This window comes from Pinus tabuliformis, chromosome 8 (assembly GCF_031772625.1).
Source record: "Pinus tabuliformis cultivar Carrire ecotype Pingquan chromosome 8, CPIR1, whole genome shotgun sequence".
Classification (NCBI taxonomy): domain Eukaryota; kingdom Viridiplantae; phylum Streptophyta; class Pinopsida; order Pinales; family Pinaceae; genus Pinus; species Pinus tabuliformis.
Window position 1 is genome coordinate 1,284,667,712 of NC_142294.1, and position 13,718 is coordinate 1,284,681,429.

The 13,718-nt window shown below is 35.9% G+C and overlaps 2 protein-coding genes, 1 long non-coding RNA gene and 1 pseudogene across 3 annotated transcripts; all 4 read right to left on the minus strand.

The window, feature by feature from the left end:
* Positions 1 to 85: 85 nt before the first annotated feature.
* LOC149240110 (protein DETOXIFICATION 41-like) lies at positions 86 to 2,551 on the minus strand. Its single transcript, XM_089373635.1, has 6 exons — positions 2,498 to 2,551; positions 1,994 to 2,232; positions 1,766 to 1,884; positions 1,511 to 1,597; positions 1,118 to 1,432; positions 86 to 389 (listed from the first exon to the last, which is right to left on the minus strand). The coding sequence occupies exons 1-5, from the start codon at positions 2,527 to 2,529 to the stop codon at positions 1,352 to 1,354; spliced, it is 558 nt and encodes a 185-aa protein (XP_089229761.1). The 5' UTR covers positions 2,530 to 2,551; the 3' UTR covers positions 86 to 389; positions 1,118 to 1,351.
* A 1,685-nt stretch (positions 2,552 to 4,236) lies between these two features.
* LOC149240111 (protein DETOXIFICATION 41-like) lies at positions 4,237 to 7,366 on the minus strand. Its single transcript, XM_089373634.1, has 6 exons — positions 7,195 to 7,366; positions 6,691 to 6,929; positions 6,463 to 6,581; positions 6,208 to 6,294; positions 5,815 to 6,129; positions 4,237 to 5,086 (listed from the first exon to the last, which is right to left on the minus strand). The coding sequence occupies exons 1-5, from the start codon at positions 7,248 to 7,250 to the stop codon at positions 6,049 to 6,051; spliced, it is 582 nt and encodes a 193-aa protein (XP_089229760.1). The 5' UTR covers positions 7,251 to 7,366; the 3' UTR covers positions 4,237 to 5,086; positions 5,815 to 6,048.
* A 289-nt stretch (positions 7,367 to 7,655) lies between these two features.
* Positions 7,656 to 8,455, minus strand: LOC149240112 (protein DETOXIFICATION 41 pseudogene; annotated as a pseudogene).
* LOC149240113 (uncharacterized) lies at positions 7,998 to 13,110 on the minus strand. The gene is made up of 4 exons (XR_016246481.1): positions 12,876 to 13,110; positions 12,629 to 12,721; positions 8,400 to 8,456; positions 7,998 to 8,134 (listed from the first exon to the last, which is right to left on the minus strand). It is a non-coding gene; the product is annotated as an uncharacterized LOC149240113 (long non-coding RNA).
* Positions 13,111 to 13,718: the final 608 nt, after the last annotated feature.

Consider the following 13,718-nt stretch of genomic DNA (forward strand, 5'->3'; position numbering starts at 1 on the left):
CATTCAAAAGCCTCTCCATTTCCTCAAATTTCTCCATTATAAACTGTCAATAGTTATATAAAATGTCAATACTGACCGTCCACTTGAACAAAATAAGAATTAAGTGACAAAGTTAGCATCTGGTGTCAAAATCAATTCATAACTTTACACAGACTTAGAAGCAGCATAGCTCTTGTTCATCACTTTACACAGATTACAACAAGCATAAATTTGCTATCCACAATGGATACATCTTTTGGAACAATCTTGTAGCAATAGCAGCTTTTTAGCCCATTCTGGCCCTTGTAACACACATGATCGTTGTTTTTTACTTGACGGAAGTTCCAGATGACAGAAAATTCACCAACAGTGGCAACTACATGGCGCTCCTGCCTTCCACTCTCAGTAACCTGCAGTGATGAAGAGAAATAGATGTCAGAAATTAGTACACTTGAAGAGCTAATAAAGGTTATATTGCAGGCCAACGGTCCTATAAGTTCAATTGCTACATGTTATGAAGTTGAAGTCATTTTTTGTGTACCTTATCCCTTCATAGACAATTGCTAACTTTTAATACATTATTATTTGTTTATAGTGGTGATATTGAAAAAGCATATGGCCAAATTTTTGTGTATCTGTAAGGCCATGTTTGAAATTTGTGTTTGGGAGAATCAAGACCTATTAAAAATTAATGGAACAGTTCGGGGAATTCATTTTTCTTGAAAGAAAGGTGATGAGCCATGTAGCAACCATCCACTGGGCAAACAAAGGTTCTCTGCAATATTAAAAAAAGCAATTACAAACTTGATAAATATTAACATTGGAAATTTGCTCAGAATTTCAGCCATTAATAATATGATCACTCACACACATATACATCAGTTTTAATAAATTGGTAGGGAAATGTTTGTTAATCCCATTTTGATTGTTGTCGTTGTGAAGCCTTATTATTTCCAAGCTTAGTAACTACCAATGTGGCTTATTAAATGTTGGGGATTTCATCCTACAACAATATGATCACAGATCACACACATGATACACCACTCTTAATAAAACGTTTGGGAAATGTTTAAAAAATATCATTTTGACCAATTGTGCAGATGAATAGCAAATAAATGATAGAATAGAATTAACCAACCTGTGATTGCAACAAAACATGTATGATAATGTTGAAGCGCGAGCGAGCAGAAGGCAGAAGGAACTTCTCAGGGGTCACCCCACCTGGTACTAATCCATGGATATTCTGCCCTCCCTCACCACAGTGGAGCTCACCACAGTGGAGTTCGGATGGGAACATGTAATGTCACGCAAAGCCGAGCACACGTGCCCTTTTCTTTGCAATGCGATTCACTCTTAATTTCAATAATGCAACTTATGGAACCACCACTCCGTTTGAGTTATCTGCAGACTCCCCGTATTGGGAACGCTCAACTCTCTCCGATGTCGATTGGACCTGCAACTAAACCTCGTTAGCTCATTCATTTTCTTATCTATTTTCTATAAATGTTCAGGAAGTGAAAATGCAACAAACCTCTTTGTTCCAATTAGTACGTGCTGTAAGAATAATGAGTACTAACGTCTGCAGTGCCACTCCCAGGATTAATCCCCACCAGATTCCCTGCCATTGCCAATGTCAGAAAGAAACATACTACAATATACTCAGAAACAGGATAAGGTTATTCCTCTGTTATCTTTTAATTTTGCATCTTTGAGCATGGACAATCTAATTATATTGAAAAAAACAAATAAAAGTAGAAAAAGCTAGCTATGTATTTCAAATAATTACATCAATTCCAAGACTGGTCTTCAATCCTAAAGCAATTCCAACTGGTAAGCCAACAAGATAGTATGTCACTAAATTCACATATGCCACCACAGCTTGCCGTCCACATCCAATTGCCACCCCTGCAATCACAATACCTTTATGATGTCAACGAAAATATAACCTAAATATAGCAAACATCAACTACCAGCTTTCTGCTGCAAATAAATTGTTGATACTGAAAATTCCAACCTGAGAGAATAGGTTGGGTGCCATTCAAGAGAACAGATATTGCAAGTAGAGGTATCAATGCATAGACTGCGCGTATAACCACAGTGGTGCTTGTGAATGCCATGTCGAGTTCTTTCTTCAGTATCAGAATCCCAATGGCAAGTATGACACTTATTATGAAGCAAGTGACCACCACAACTATAACTGAAAATCTTGCAGTTTTAGGTCTCCTGGCTCCCAGCTCATTACCCACTCTTATACTACAAATAATATAAATACCACAATAAAGAAAACCAATTTCTAGATATAGCAAATGGGAAAAAAAAGGTATACCATGCTATATAAAACCGCTGAATTTATGTGAATTGCAGTTTTGCCCAATATTGGAGAATCCTACCTCCAGGAGAGGGGTCAATTGTTTGACCCCTCTGGCGATGGTTAGATTTAAAGATATTCCCAAAATCTGCAATAGCCATAAAAATGCCCCAATAAAACAATATATTACTATAAATCATAAATGTATACCTTGCAGCTGTACTGAGACCCAACATTGCCATCAACTCCCAGTTGTAATAATTCATGCTGCATATATGTTCAAAACCTGGCACGTTAGAGATATATTAACTGGCATAGCTATGTAACAAAGTTGGGACAATGCATAGGCATGGAGCTTGTATTTGGCTTTAAATTAGTTAGCTTTAAATGGGAAAGTCTCATACCAAACAGAAATGGAATCCAGAGCGACCTCTGCATTTGGCAGCCAACCCGATACAGGCACCAATACTTCAATGTACCATATTTACAAACTGCAAAATCAGGTGTGGAACAAAACAAAACTTGTCAAAACAGGCTAAGCTATTATGTAAACACCCAGATATAAGGATAAGGTTATTCCTCTGTTATCTTTTAATTTTGCATCTTTGAGCATGGACAATCTAATTATATTGAAAAAAATAAATAAAAGTAGAAAAGCTAGCTATGTATTTCAAATAATTACATCGATTCCAAGACTGGTCTTCAATCCTAAAGCAATTCCAACTGGTAAGCCAACAAGATAGTATGTCACTAAATTCACATATGCCACCACAGCTTGCCATCCACATCCAATTGCCACCCCTGCAATCACAATACCTTTATGATGTCAACGAAAATATAACCTAAATATAGCAAACATCAACTACCAGCTTTCTGCTGCAAATAAATTGTTGATACTGAAAATTCCAACCTGAGAGAATAGGTTGGGTGCCATTCAAGAGAACAGATATTGCAAGTAGAGGTATCAATGCATAGACTGCGCGTATAACCACAATGGTGCTTGTGAATGCCATGGCAAGTTCTTTCTTCAGTATCAGAATCCCAATGGCAAGTATGACACTTATTATGAAGCAAGTGACCACCACAACTATAACTGAAAATCTTTCAGTTTTAGGTCTCCTGGCTCCCAGCTCATTACCCACTCTTATACTGCAAATAATATAAATACCACAATAAAGAAAACCAATTTCTAGATACAGCAAATGGGAAAAAAAAGGTATACTATGCTATATAAAACCGCTGAATTTATGTGAATTGCAGTTTTGCCCAATATTGGAGAATCCTACCTCCAGGAGAGGGGTCAATTGTTTGACCCCTCTGGCGATGGTCAGATTTAAAGATATTCCCAAAATCTGCAATAGCCATAAAAATGCCCCAATAAAACAATATATTACTATAAATCATAAATGTATACCTTGCAGCTGTACTGAGACCCAACATTGCCATCAACTCCCAGTTGTAATAATTCATGCTGCATATATGTTCAAAACCTGGCACGTTAGAGTATATTAACTGGCATAGCTGTCTAACTAGCAATTGTCCCAAAAGGTACAAAGAGAGGCCGATAGGATTATTAAATTAAAATTGTTGAATTTCTCTAGAAAAAATGTTAGTTCAAACCTAACGGATGAGCATTTTGAGCTGGCTGAAATCTACCCCATACTAAACTGTAGAACGTCTCTCAACGCAATAATAATATGTAATAATAACAATAATAAAGTGATAATGATCATCAACAGAAAATAATTAAAGAACAAATAAACCAACCAAAAAAACCTGTCAATTCTATTAAATAAAATAGCAATCCTACCTCTAAAATTTTAATATTATAATTAAACAATTACTCATAACATATAAATTTATTAATATTATATTTAAAACTATCATTATACATGAATCATATGTGGTAAATCATATGTGTTTTTACCACATATATATCATCATTCTGCAGTGACAAAACAAGCACTAGAAACAGATCATAAATAATTAAATGCATCTATAAGAATTTTTGGCATACACATTTCTTAGACCTATACAAACAAATATGGAGTAAAAAATTACACAAACAAATATGAAATAAAAAATTACATAACCAAACTCTTAGAATTAAAACATAAAACCTTAAAAACAATGAATATATTAATAGGATAAATTGTGTATAAACAAACTGTTCAATAAAAATGAGTCGATCACAGCAATGAAATCTTCCACTCAAGCTTATTTTCTTATAAAATCGGGCAGAATGGAGGCTTCGGTTAAGAAGCAGAAAAAAATCAATAGAATAAAATATAGCTCCCTCCCATGTGACCATGAACTTAAGCTTTTATAGCTAGTAATAGCATGCTACTCAATCTACCAGATCGCCATCAAATGCATCTCTTCTGAATTTTCACGACAAAAATATGCATACCATTCAAAAGCCTCTCCATTTCCTCGAATTTCTCCATTATAAACTGTCAATAGTTATATAAAATGTCAATACTGACCGTCCACTTGAACAAAATAAGAATTAAGTGACAGAGTTAGCATCTGGTGTCAAAATCAATTCATAACTTTACACAGACTTATAAGTAGCATAGCTCCTGTTCATCACTTTACACAGATTACAACAAGCATAAATTTGCTATCCACAATGGATACATCTTTTGGAACAATCTTGTAGCAATAGCAGCTTTTTAGCCCATTCTGGCCCTTGTAACACACATGATCGTTGTTTTTTACTTGACGGAAGTTCCAGATGACAGAAAATTCACCAACAGTGGCAACTACATGGCGCTCCTGCCTTCCACTCTCAGTAACCTGCAGTGATGAAGAGAAATAGATGTCAGAAATTAGTACACTTGAAGAGCTAATAAAGGTTATATTGCAGGCCAACGGTCCTATAAGTTCAATTGCTACATGTTATGAAGTTGAAGTCATTTTTTGTGTACCTTATCCCTTCATAGACAATTGCTAACTTTTAATACATTATTATTTGTTTATAGTGGTGATATTGAAAAAGCATATGGCCAAATTTTTGTGTATCTGTAAGGCCATGTTTGAAATTTGTGTTTGGCAGAATCAAGACCTATTAAAAATTAATGGAACAGTTCGGGGAATTCATTTTTCTGGAAAGAAAGGTGATGAGCCATGTAGCAACCATCCACTGGGCAAACAAAGGTTCTCTGCAATATTAAAAAAAGCAATTACAAACTTGATAAATATTAACATTGGAAATTTTCTCAGAATTTCAGCCATTAATAATATGATCACTCACACACATATACATCAGTTTTAATAAATTGGTAGGGAAATGTTTGTTAATCCCATTTTGATTGTTGTCATTGTGAAGCCTTATTATTTCCAAGCATAGTAACTACCAATGTGGCTTATTAAATGTCGGGGATTTCATCCTACAACAATATGATCACAGATCACACAAATGATACACCACTCTTAATAAAACGTTTGGGAAATGTTTAAAAAATATCATTTTGACCAATTGTGCAGATGAATAGCAAATAAATGACAGAATAGAATTAGCCAACCTGTGATTGCAACAAAACATGTATGATAATGTTGAAGCGCGAGCGAGCAGAAGGCAGAAGGAACTTCTCAGGGGTCACCCCACCTGGTACTAATCCATGGATATTCTGCCCTCCCTCACCACAGTGGAGCTCACCATAGTGGAGTTCGGATGGGAACATGTAATGTCACGCAAAGCCGAGCACACGTGCCCTTTTCTTTGCAATGCGATTCACTCTTAATTTCAATAATGCAACTTATGGAACCACCACTCCGTTTGAGTTATCTGCAGACTCCCCATATTGGGAACGCTCAACTCTCTCCGATGCCGATTGGACCTGCAACTAAACCTCGTTAGCTCATTCATTTTCTTATCTATTTTCTATAAATGTTCAGGAAGTGAAAATGCAACAAACCTCTTTGTTCCAATTAGTACGTGCTGTAAGAATAATGAGTACTAACGTCTGCAGTGCCACTCCCAGGATTAATCCCCACCAGATTCCCTGCCATTGCCAATGTCAGAAAGAAACATACTACAATATACTCAGAAACAGGATAAGGTTATTCCTCTGTTATCTTTTAATTTTGCATCTTTGAGCATGGACAATCTAATTATATTGAAAAAAACAAATAAAAGTAGAAAAAGCTAGCTATGTATTTCAAATAATTACATCGATTCCAAGACTGGTCTTCAATCCTAAAGCAATTCCAACTGGTAAGCCAACAAGATAGTATGTCACTAAATTCACATATGCCACCACAGCTTGCCATCCACATCCAATTGCCACCCCTGCAATCACAATACCTTTATGATGTCAACGAAAATATAACCTAAATATTGCAAACATCAACTACCAGCTTTCTGCTGCAAATAAATTGTTGATACTGAAAATTCCAACCTGAGAGAATAGGTTGGGTGCCATTCAAGAGAACAGATATTGCAAGTAGAGGTATCAATGCATAGACTGCGCGTATAACCACAGTGGTGCTTGTGAATGCCATGTCGAGTTCTTTCTTCAGTATCAGAATCCCAATGGCAAGTATGACACTTATTATGAAGCAAGTGACCACCACAACTATAACTGAAAATCTTGCAGTTTTAGGTCTCCTGGCTCCCACCTCATTACCCACTCTTATACTGCAAATAATATAAATACCACAATAAAGAAAACCAATTTCTAGATACAGCAAATGGGAAAAAAAAGGTATACCATGCTATATAAAACCGCTGAATTTATGTGAATTGCAGTTTTGCCCAATATTGGAGAATCCTACCTCCAGGAGAGGGGTCAATTGTTTGACCCCTCTGGCGATGGTTAGATTTAAAGATATTCCCAAAATCTGCAATAGCCATAAAAATGCCCCAATAAAACAATATATTACTATAAATCATAAATGTATACCTTGCAGCTGTACTGAGACCCAACATTGCCATCAACTCCCAGTTGTAATAATTCATGCTGCATATATGTTCAAAACCTGGCACGTTAGAGATATATTAACTGGCATAGCTATCTAACAAAGTTGGGACAATGCATAGGCATGGAGCTTGTATTTGGCTTTAAATTAGTTAGCTTTAAATGGGAAAGTCTCATACCAAACAGAAATGGAATCCAGAGCGACCTCTACATTTGTCAGCCAACCCGATACAGGCACCAATACTTCAATGTACCATATTTACAAACTGCAAAATCAGGTGTGGAACAAAACAAAACTTGTCAAAACAGGCTAAGCTATTATGTAAACACCCAGATATAAGGATAAGTTTATTCCTCTGTTATCTTTTAATTTTGCATCTTTGAGCATGGACAATCTAATTATATTGAAAAAAATAAATAAAAGTAGAAAAAGCTAGCTATGTATTTCAAATAATTACATCGATTCCAAGACTGGTCTTCAATCCTAAAGTAATTCCAACTGGTAAGCCAACAAGATAGTATGTCACTAAATTCACATATGCCACCACAGCTTGCCATCCACATCCAATTGCCACCCCTGCAATCACAATACCTTTATGATGTCAACGAAAATATAACCTAAATATAGCAAACATCAACTACCAGCTTTCTGCTGCAAATAAATTGTTGATACTGAAAATTCCAACCTGAGAGAATAGGTTGGGTGCCATTCAAGAGAACAGATATTGCAAGTAGAGGTATCAATGCATAGACTGCGCGTATAACCACAGTGGTGCTTGTGAATGCCATGGCGAGTTCTTTCTTCAGTATCAGAATCCCAATGGCAAGTATGACACTTATTATGAAGCAAGTGACCACCACAACTATAACTGAAAATCTTGCAGTTTTAGGTCTCCTGGCTCCCAGCTCATTACCCACTCTTATACTGCAAATAATATAAATACCACAATAAAGAAAACCAATTTCTAGATACAGCAAATGGGAAAAAAAAGGTATACCATGCTATATAAAACCACTGAATTTATGTGAATTGCAGTTTTGCCCAATATTGGAGAATCCTACCTCCAGGAGAGGGGTCAATTGTTTGACCCCTCTGGCGATGGTCAGATTTAAAGATATTCCCAAAATCTGCAATAGCCATAAAAATGCCCCAATAAAACAATATATTACTATAAATCATAAATGTATACCTTGCAGCTGTACTGAGACCCAACATTGCCATCAACTCCCAGTTGTAATAATTCATGCTGCATATATGTTCAAAACCTGGCACGTTAGAGATATATTAACTGGCATAGCTATCTAACAAAGTTGGGACAATGCATAGGCATGGAGCTTGTATTTTCCATCTCAATAAATGTTTTCATGTTGTCTGTGTTTTTTCTAGAAAATAATGCTTTCATTAACCATGAATATTTTCTTCATGGATATGAATTAGATTTAAATTAATGAAAATTTACAATGGCAGATTCCGGACACCGAAATATGGGTCAACATATGAAAATTTCCACTTTGGGGTCAAATGTGATGCCCGACTTCTTTTTTGCCTTCGACAACAAAATTTTTTCAGACCGCAAGCTACTGATAGAGGTTATGCCAGATTTACAAAGAACAGTCATATGGTATTATTTTTCAATTTCATAATCAGATTTCCCTAACAAAAGAGAAATCAAGTACTTTGTAGAAGATAATTGTTCGGGTTTTCCCATTTGTGGGGTTTTGTCCTAGCGTGGAGCCTATATCTTGTGTTTATTATCTCTTGTGATCTTCATGCTTATATTTTGGCAATTGTTTGATGAAGAAAAAGAACACAGAATTTAAAAAGAAGCCAACAAAATTCACAAGTAATTATCAAGTAAGGAAAATCAACCTTCATCTACAATTTCCTTGATTTTCCAACATGGTTTGAGAGCTAAGGTTACTGGAAGATGGTTTGAAGATAGCATTATTTTCTAGAAAAAACACAGACAACATGAAAACATTTATTGAGATGGAAAATCATGTAGAGACAAGAATCACACTCGCCCGGCAAATTAAATAGGATCTATTGTAATTGTAAACTCACCATATTGAATCTGTACCTTCTATATTAAAAGCTGATTATTTGTGTTTATTTATCACTGTATTTGAAGCTACAGAAAAAGCATTGGGATGTGATGGCCCAACAGAGATTAAAATTACTAACAGGCTATAGCTTGTTCGTCCCACAGTATAATTTCTGCAGATTTTAATTTGGTGAGGCTGTGGCATGCTTAGGTATGGGGCAGGGATGAGATGTCCTGATTTATAGAAGCAGATTTTAAGCTGGTGAGGCTGTGGCATAGGTATGGGTAGGGATGAAATATGATTTATGGAAGCAGATTTCAAGTTGGTGAGGCTTTGGCATGCTTAGGCATACGGCAGGGATGAGATGTCAAGGAAAAATGGGGTTGTGAATAGAAATGTTGTAGATTACTTAGTTTGTGTGAGGTTTAGTCCCATAGATTATTAATTCAAATCTTAAGGAGAAGTGTTAAAAGGACCAAACCATTTTTACAAAAAAGAACAAACTGAACAGATAATGGAAATCAATTTCTAAGAAAAAGAAAGAAGAAACTGAGCAAATAATGGAAATCAATATATATATATATATATATATATATATATATATATATATATATATATATATATATATATATATATATATATATATATATATATATGCGAACTCTAGATTCTAGAAGCACCATTACCAACATGGCTAATTGCATCCTTATTGTCTGCATGGAAAAGTGATGTAGAAAAAGATGATTAGAAGGTATAGTCCATTTAACAATTTAGCCAAATATATCACTGTGAAAGAATTTCAAAATTCAAATTCTGATGTGTGATTTAAGGATGTGATCTGAAGTACTTGATTTCTCCTATGTTAGGGAAATTTATTATGTAATTGGAAAGAAATATCATATGACTGTCTTTGTAAATATTGCATAAGCTCTATCGGCAGTTTGCGTTCTGAAAAAAATTTGTTGTTGAAGGCAAAAGAGAAGTCTGGCATCACTTTGAATCCAAGATTGGAATTTGTCATGTGTTGGTCCATCTCTCAGTGTCCAGAATATGCCATTGTAAACTTTAATTAATTTAAAGCTAAATGCAGATCCATGAAGAAAAATATTCCTGGTGAATGAAAACACTGTTTACTAGGAAAAACAAAGGCAACATGATAACATTCATTGAGATGGAAAATTCTCCTAAGAGAACAGAATCACATTAGCAAGGCAAATTAAATAGGATCACCATCTAATTTTATTTTAACTCACCATATTGAATATACACCTTTTTAAAAGCTGATTATTTATGTTTATTTATCATTGCATTTGAAGCACCAGCAAACGTTTTGGGATGAGACGACCCAACTGAGATTAAAATTACCAACAGGCCATAGCTTGTTCATCTCACAGTTAAATTTCTGCAGATTTTAAGTTGGTGAGGCTGTGGCATGCTTAGGTATGGGGCAGGGATGGGACATGATTTATAGAAGCAGATTTTAAGCTGGTGAGGCTTTGGCATGCTTAAGTATGGGGCGGGGATGAAATGTCATGATTTATTGAAGCCGATTTTAAGTTGGTGAGCTCACCTCCTAACTATCCTTAGGTGTGGAATTGTTAGTATGTCAGTTTCTCTCTCCACAAATGATGCAAAGAAGGCCCTTCAAGATGCCACATCCAGCCTTTAAAGGCCTCCCAAGCGCTCCTTTCCTCCACAAAACCAGTAAGTACAATCTCTATGTATCCTCCAAAATGGGTAAGTGGACTTTCAAAGTTTTTTGTTGTAACATCCGTAGAACTCATGAACAAATTTGAAATTTCCAAAGGGGCCAACCCCAAGTCTCACATGCACAGGTCGGCCCAATTCATATTTAATAAACAGATCAGCCCAGTTAGATGATACAAACCTCAAAGGTCTAGAGAAACCATCTGGATGAAAAGAACAGTTTACATAGATTACTAAGCATGGTCTAGTACAATGGTCACACTTTTGACTAACCATGATACATAATACAAATCATCACGATGACACAACTGATCATGGAACCATGGGCTCTAACATTATCTAGAAATATGCATGAGATAGGCTCAGATGTTGGAACAAATTTAGCGAAGAAAGTACACTAAAGTGAAAATGAAAGGTAAAAGTGTTGAATTCCAGCATTCTGCAATTCAAATAAAACCCTCAATAGCGCGTAAAATAAGGGCCACTGTGAAATATTAAGCTTCTTTCCTCCTTCATTCAAACAGGAAAGCAATATATATGTCTCCATAAAGGATGAAACTTAAGGATCCTTTCATCAGCAGTAGTTTTTCTTCTAGTCAAAGCCCTAAAACCTTGTGATTCAGCCACTGGCCCATCAACTTATCAACCAAAAACTTTTGAACAAATAAAAGAGCCTTACTCCTGGGAAATGGAATAGTTATTTTCTTTGACACTTCTAATAACTTCATGAGGAAACATACTCTCTCTGGTTGATGAGCTCCATGCTGAAAAAAACAAGAATGGCTTGGACGATCTTACCAACAAAGTTTCCTCGCCAATGGAAGATATTTCAAGTACCAAACAGAAGCTTGCTATGCAACTTCTAGAGACAGTGATCCCAAATCTCTGCAGGGGAAACATTATTACCAAAATTAATCCATAAATATCTGACAAACTTCACTTGCTTAATCCTTTCCCATGGCCTCACCAAACAGTCAAGGGTGACCTCATCTCCTACAATCTGGAAATCAGTTTTGAGATCACTCACTTATAACTGCACCCAAGGCTTTACCGAATTATTTTAGAAAAACCAGTGTTCCTTCAACAAAATCTGGTGTAAGCTGGGCAGAAGGAACAAAGTACTAATATCGTGTTTGCTAATAGAGCTCAACAACTCCACAAGATACCGACAGGACTCAATAGACCCATCTTTTGGGGGAATGCCGAAGATAAAAAACACCTCCTATATAACGAATATGCCAGTTTTAAAACTTGCAAATCAGGGGCATGCCAGTCAACATTCTGATGGCGGACAATCTTCCGCCTTAAGATAATATTTTTTGATAGCTTGGCATCACAATGATATAATTACAACAACAAGCACTGGATTTAAATTGCAGGCTGGTTTTTGCTACAGCCAAGAATTAACTTGAAGGGCTTTGCAAATTTACCACGTTGCAGGACATGAATTTCAGTTACTAGTTTCAATAACAGTGTGCCTGGAAAACTTCCAGGACGACTTCAAAAGCAAAATGAATTCACACAGGCATGATGGGCATTAACCACAAAACAATTTGTCGCAATTCATTGTAAAGCTGATGGGCATTACAACATTATTGTGGAACAAAAAAATTTCATATATAAATAAACATCCAAAGACTAAGAAAGAAGCCATGAACAAACTTGCCTGGAGCGATCACCTCTGTCACGGCGAAACTTGCAGGTAATCTTCAGGGCGTCAGGGATTTAGGGTAAAAATTGACCACGTGATGAAAGCTACCTGCAGCGAGTTGGCAGCAGGGGTCAAAACCCTAGCTGTAGTGGAGAAAGCCGCCTCTCTTCATAACCAAAAAAGACGCAGCAGCAATACTTGCATTCAACAGACCGATGGATAGAATGAATGAAAAGAAAATGAACACAGAAATAGCGATCACCTCTGTCACAGGTAAAAATGGGCTGATGAACTTTTCCTTGCGCTTGCAAAATGTGAGGACTGTCTTCAGGGCGTCAGGCTGTCGAACAAACTGGAAAACAAACCGTGAATCACAGACTGCTCTAACATCCAAAGGAACCCCAGAACAGTTAGACGACGCCGCCATTCCCTCGCAGAACATAAATATCCACGACGCCTGTTCCGCTCTATTTTGACGCCACTCCCTCGCAGAACCGTCCCGCTCTACTTGTCACACGAGACTGAAAAACCCCTGGTTTTGCCATGCGGAATCCGATGCCACGTGTCAGTCTGAGGGCCTCGTTTTGCCATTCGGAATCCGATGCCACGTGTCAGGCTGAGGGACAAAGGGACGACGAAAGTCCCTTTCAAAGGAAGGCCTATCGGCCTAATTACTTTATTTTTATTTAAATATTAAAAAATTCAAGCGAAATATTAAAAAAAATTAATTAATTACAGATGAAATAGATTTTTTAAATGTTTAATATAATTTTGAGTAATGTTGTAATTTTTTTATATTTTCGAATGTATAAATATATTTAGTACCATGAAAAATCTAAAAAACACTGGAATCAATTAAACAGTTTATTTTCAAATAATTCAAAATTTATGTAGATTTTGTTTAAAATTAACTAGAAAAAATAGTGAAAAAAATCATTTCCTCTGTTAATTAGATTTATTGACTTATAATGGGGTACTTAAATATTGAATATTATTTTATTTATAAAAAAAAACTAATAGATTCATTAAGCTACTTTTTGGATTTTCCACGAATTTTGTGGAAAAATCTAAGGTGAAATTTAATTTGTGTTATTTACACAGATTT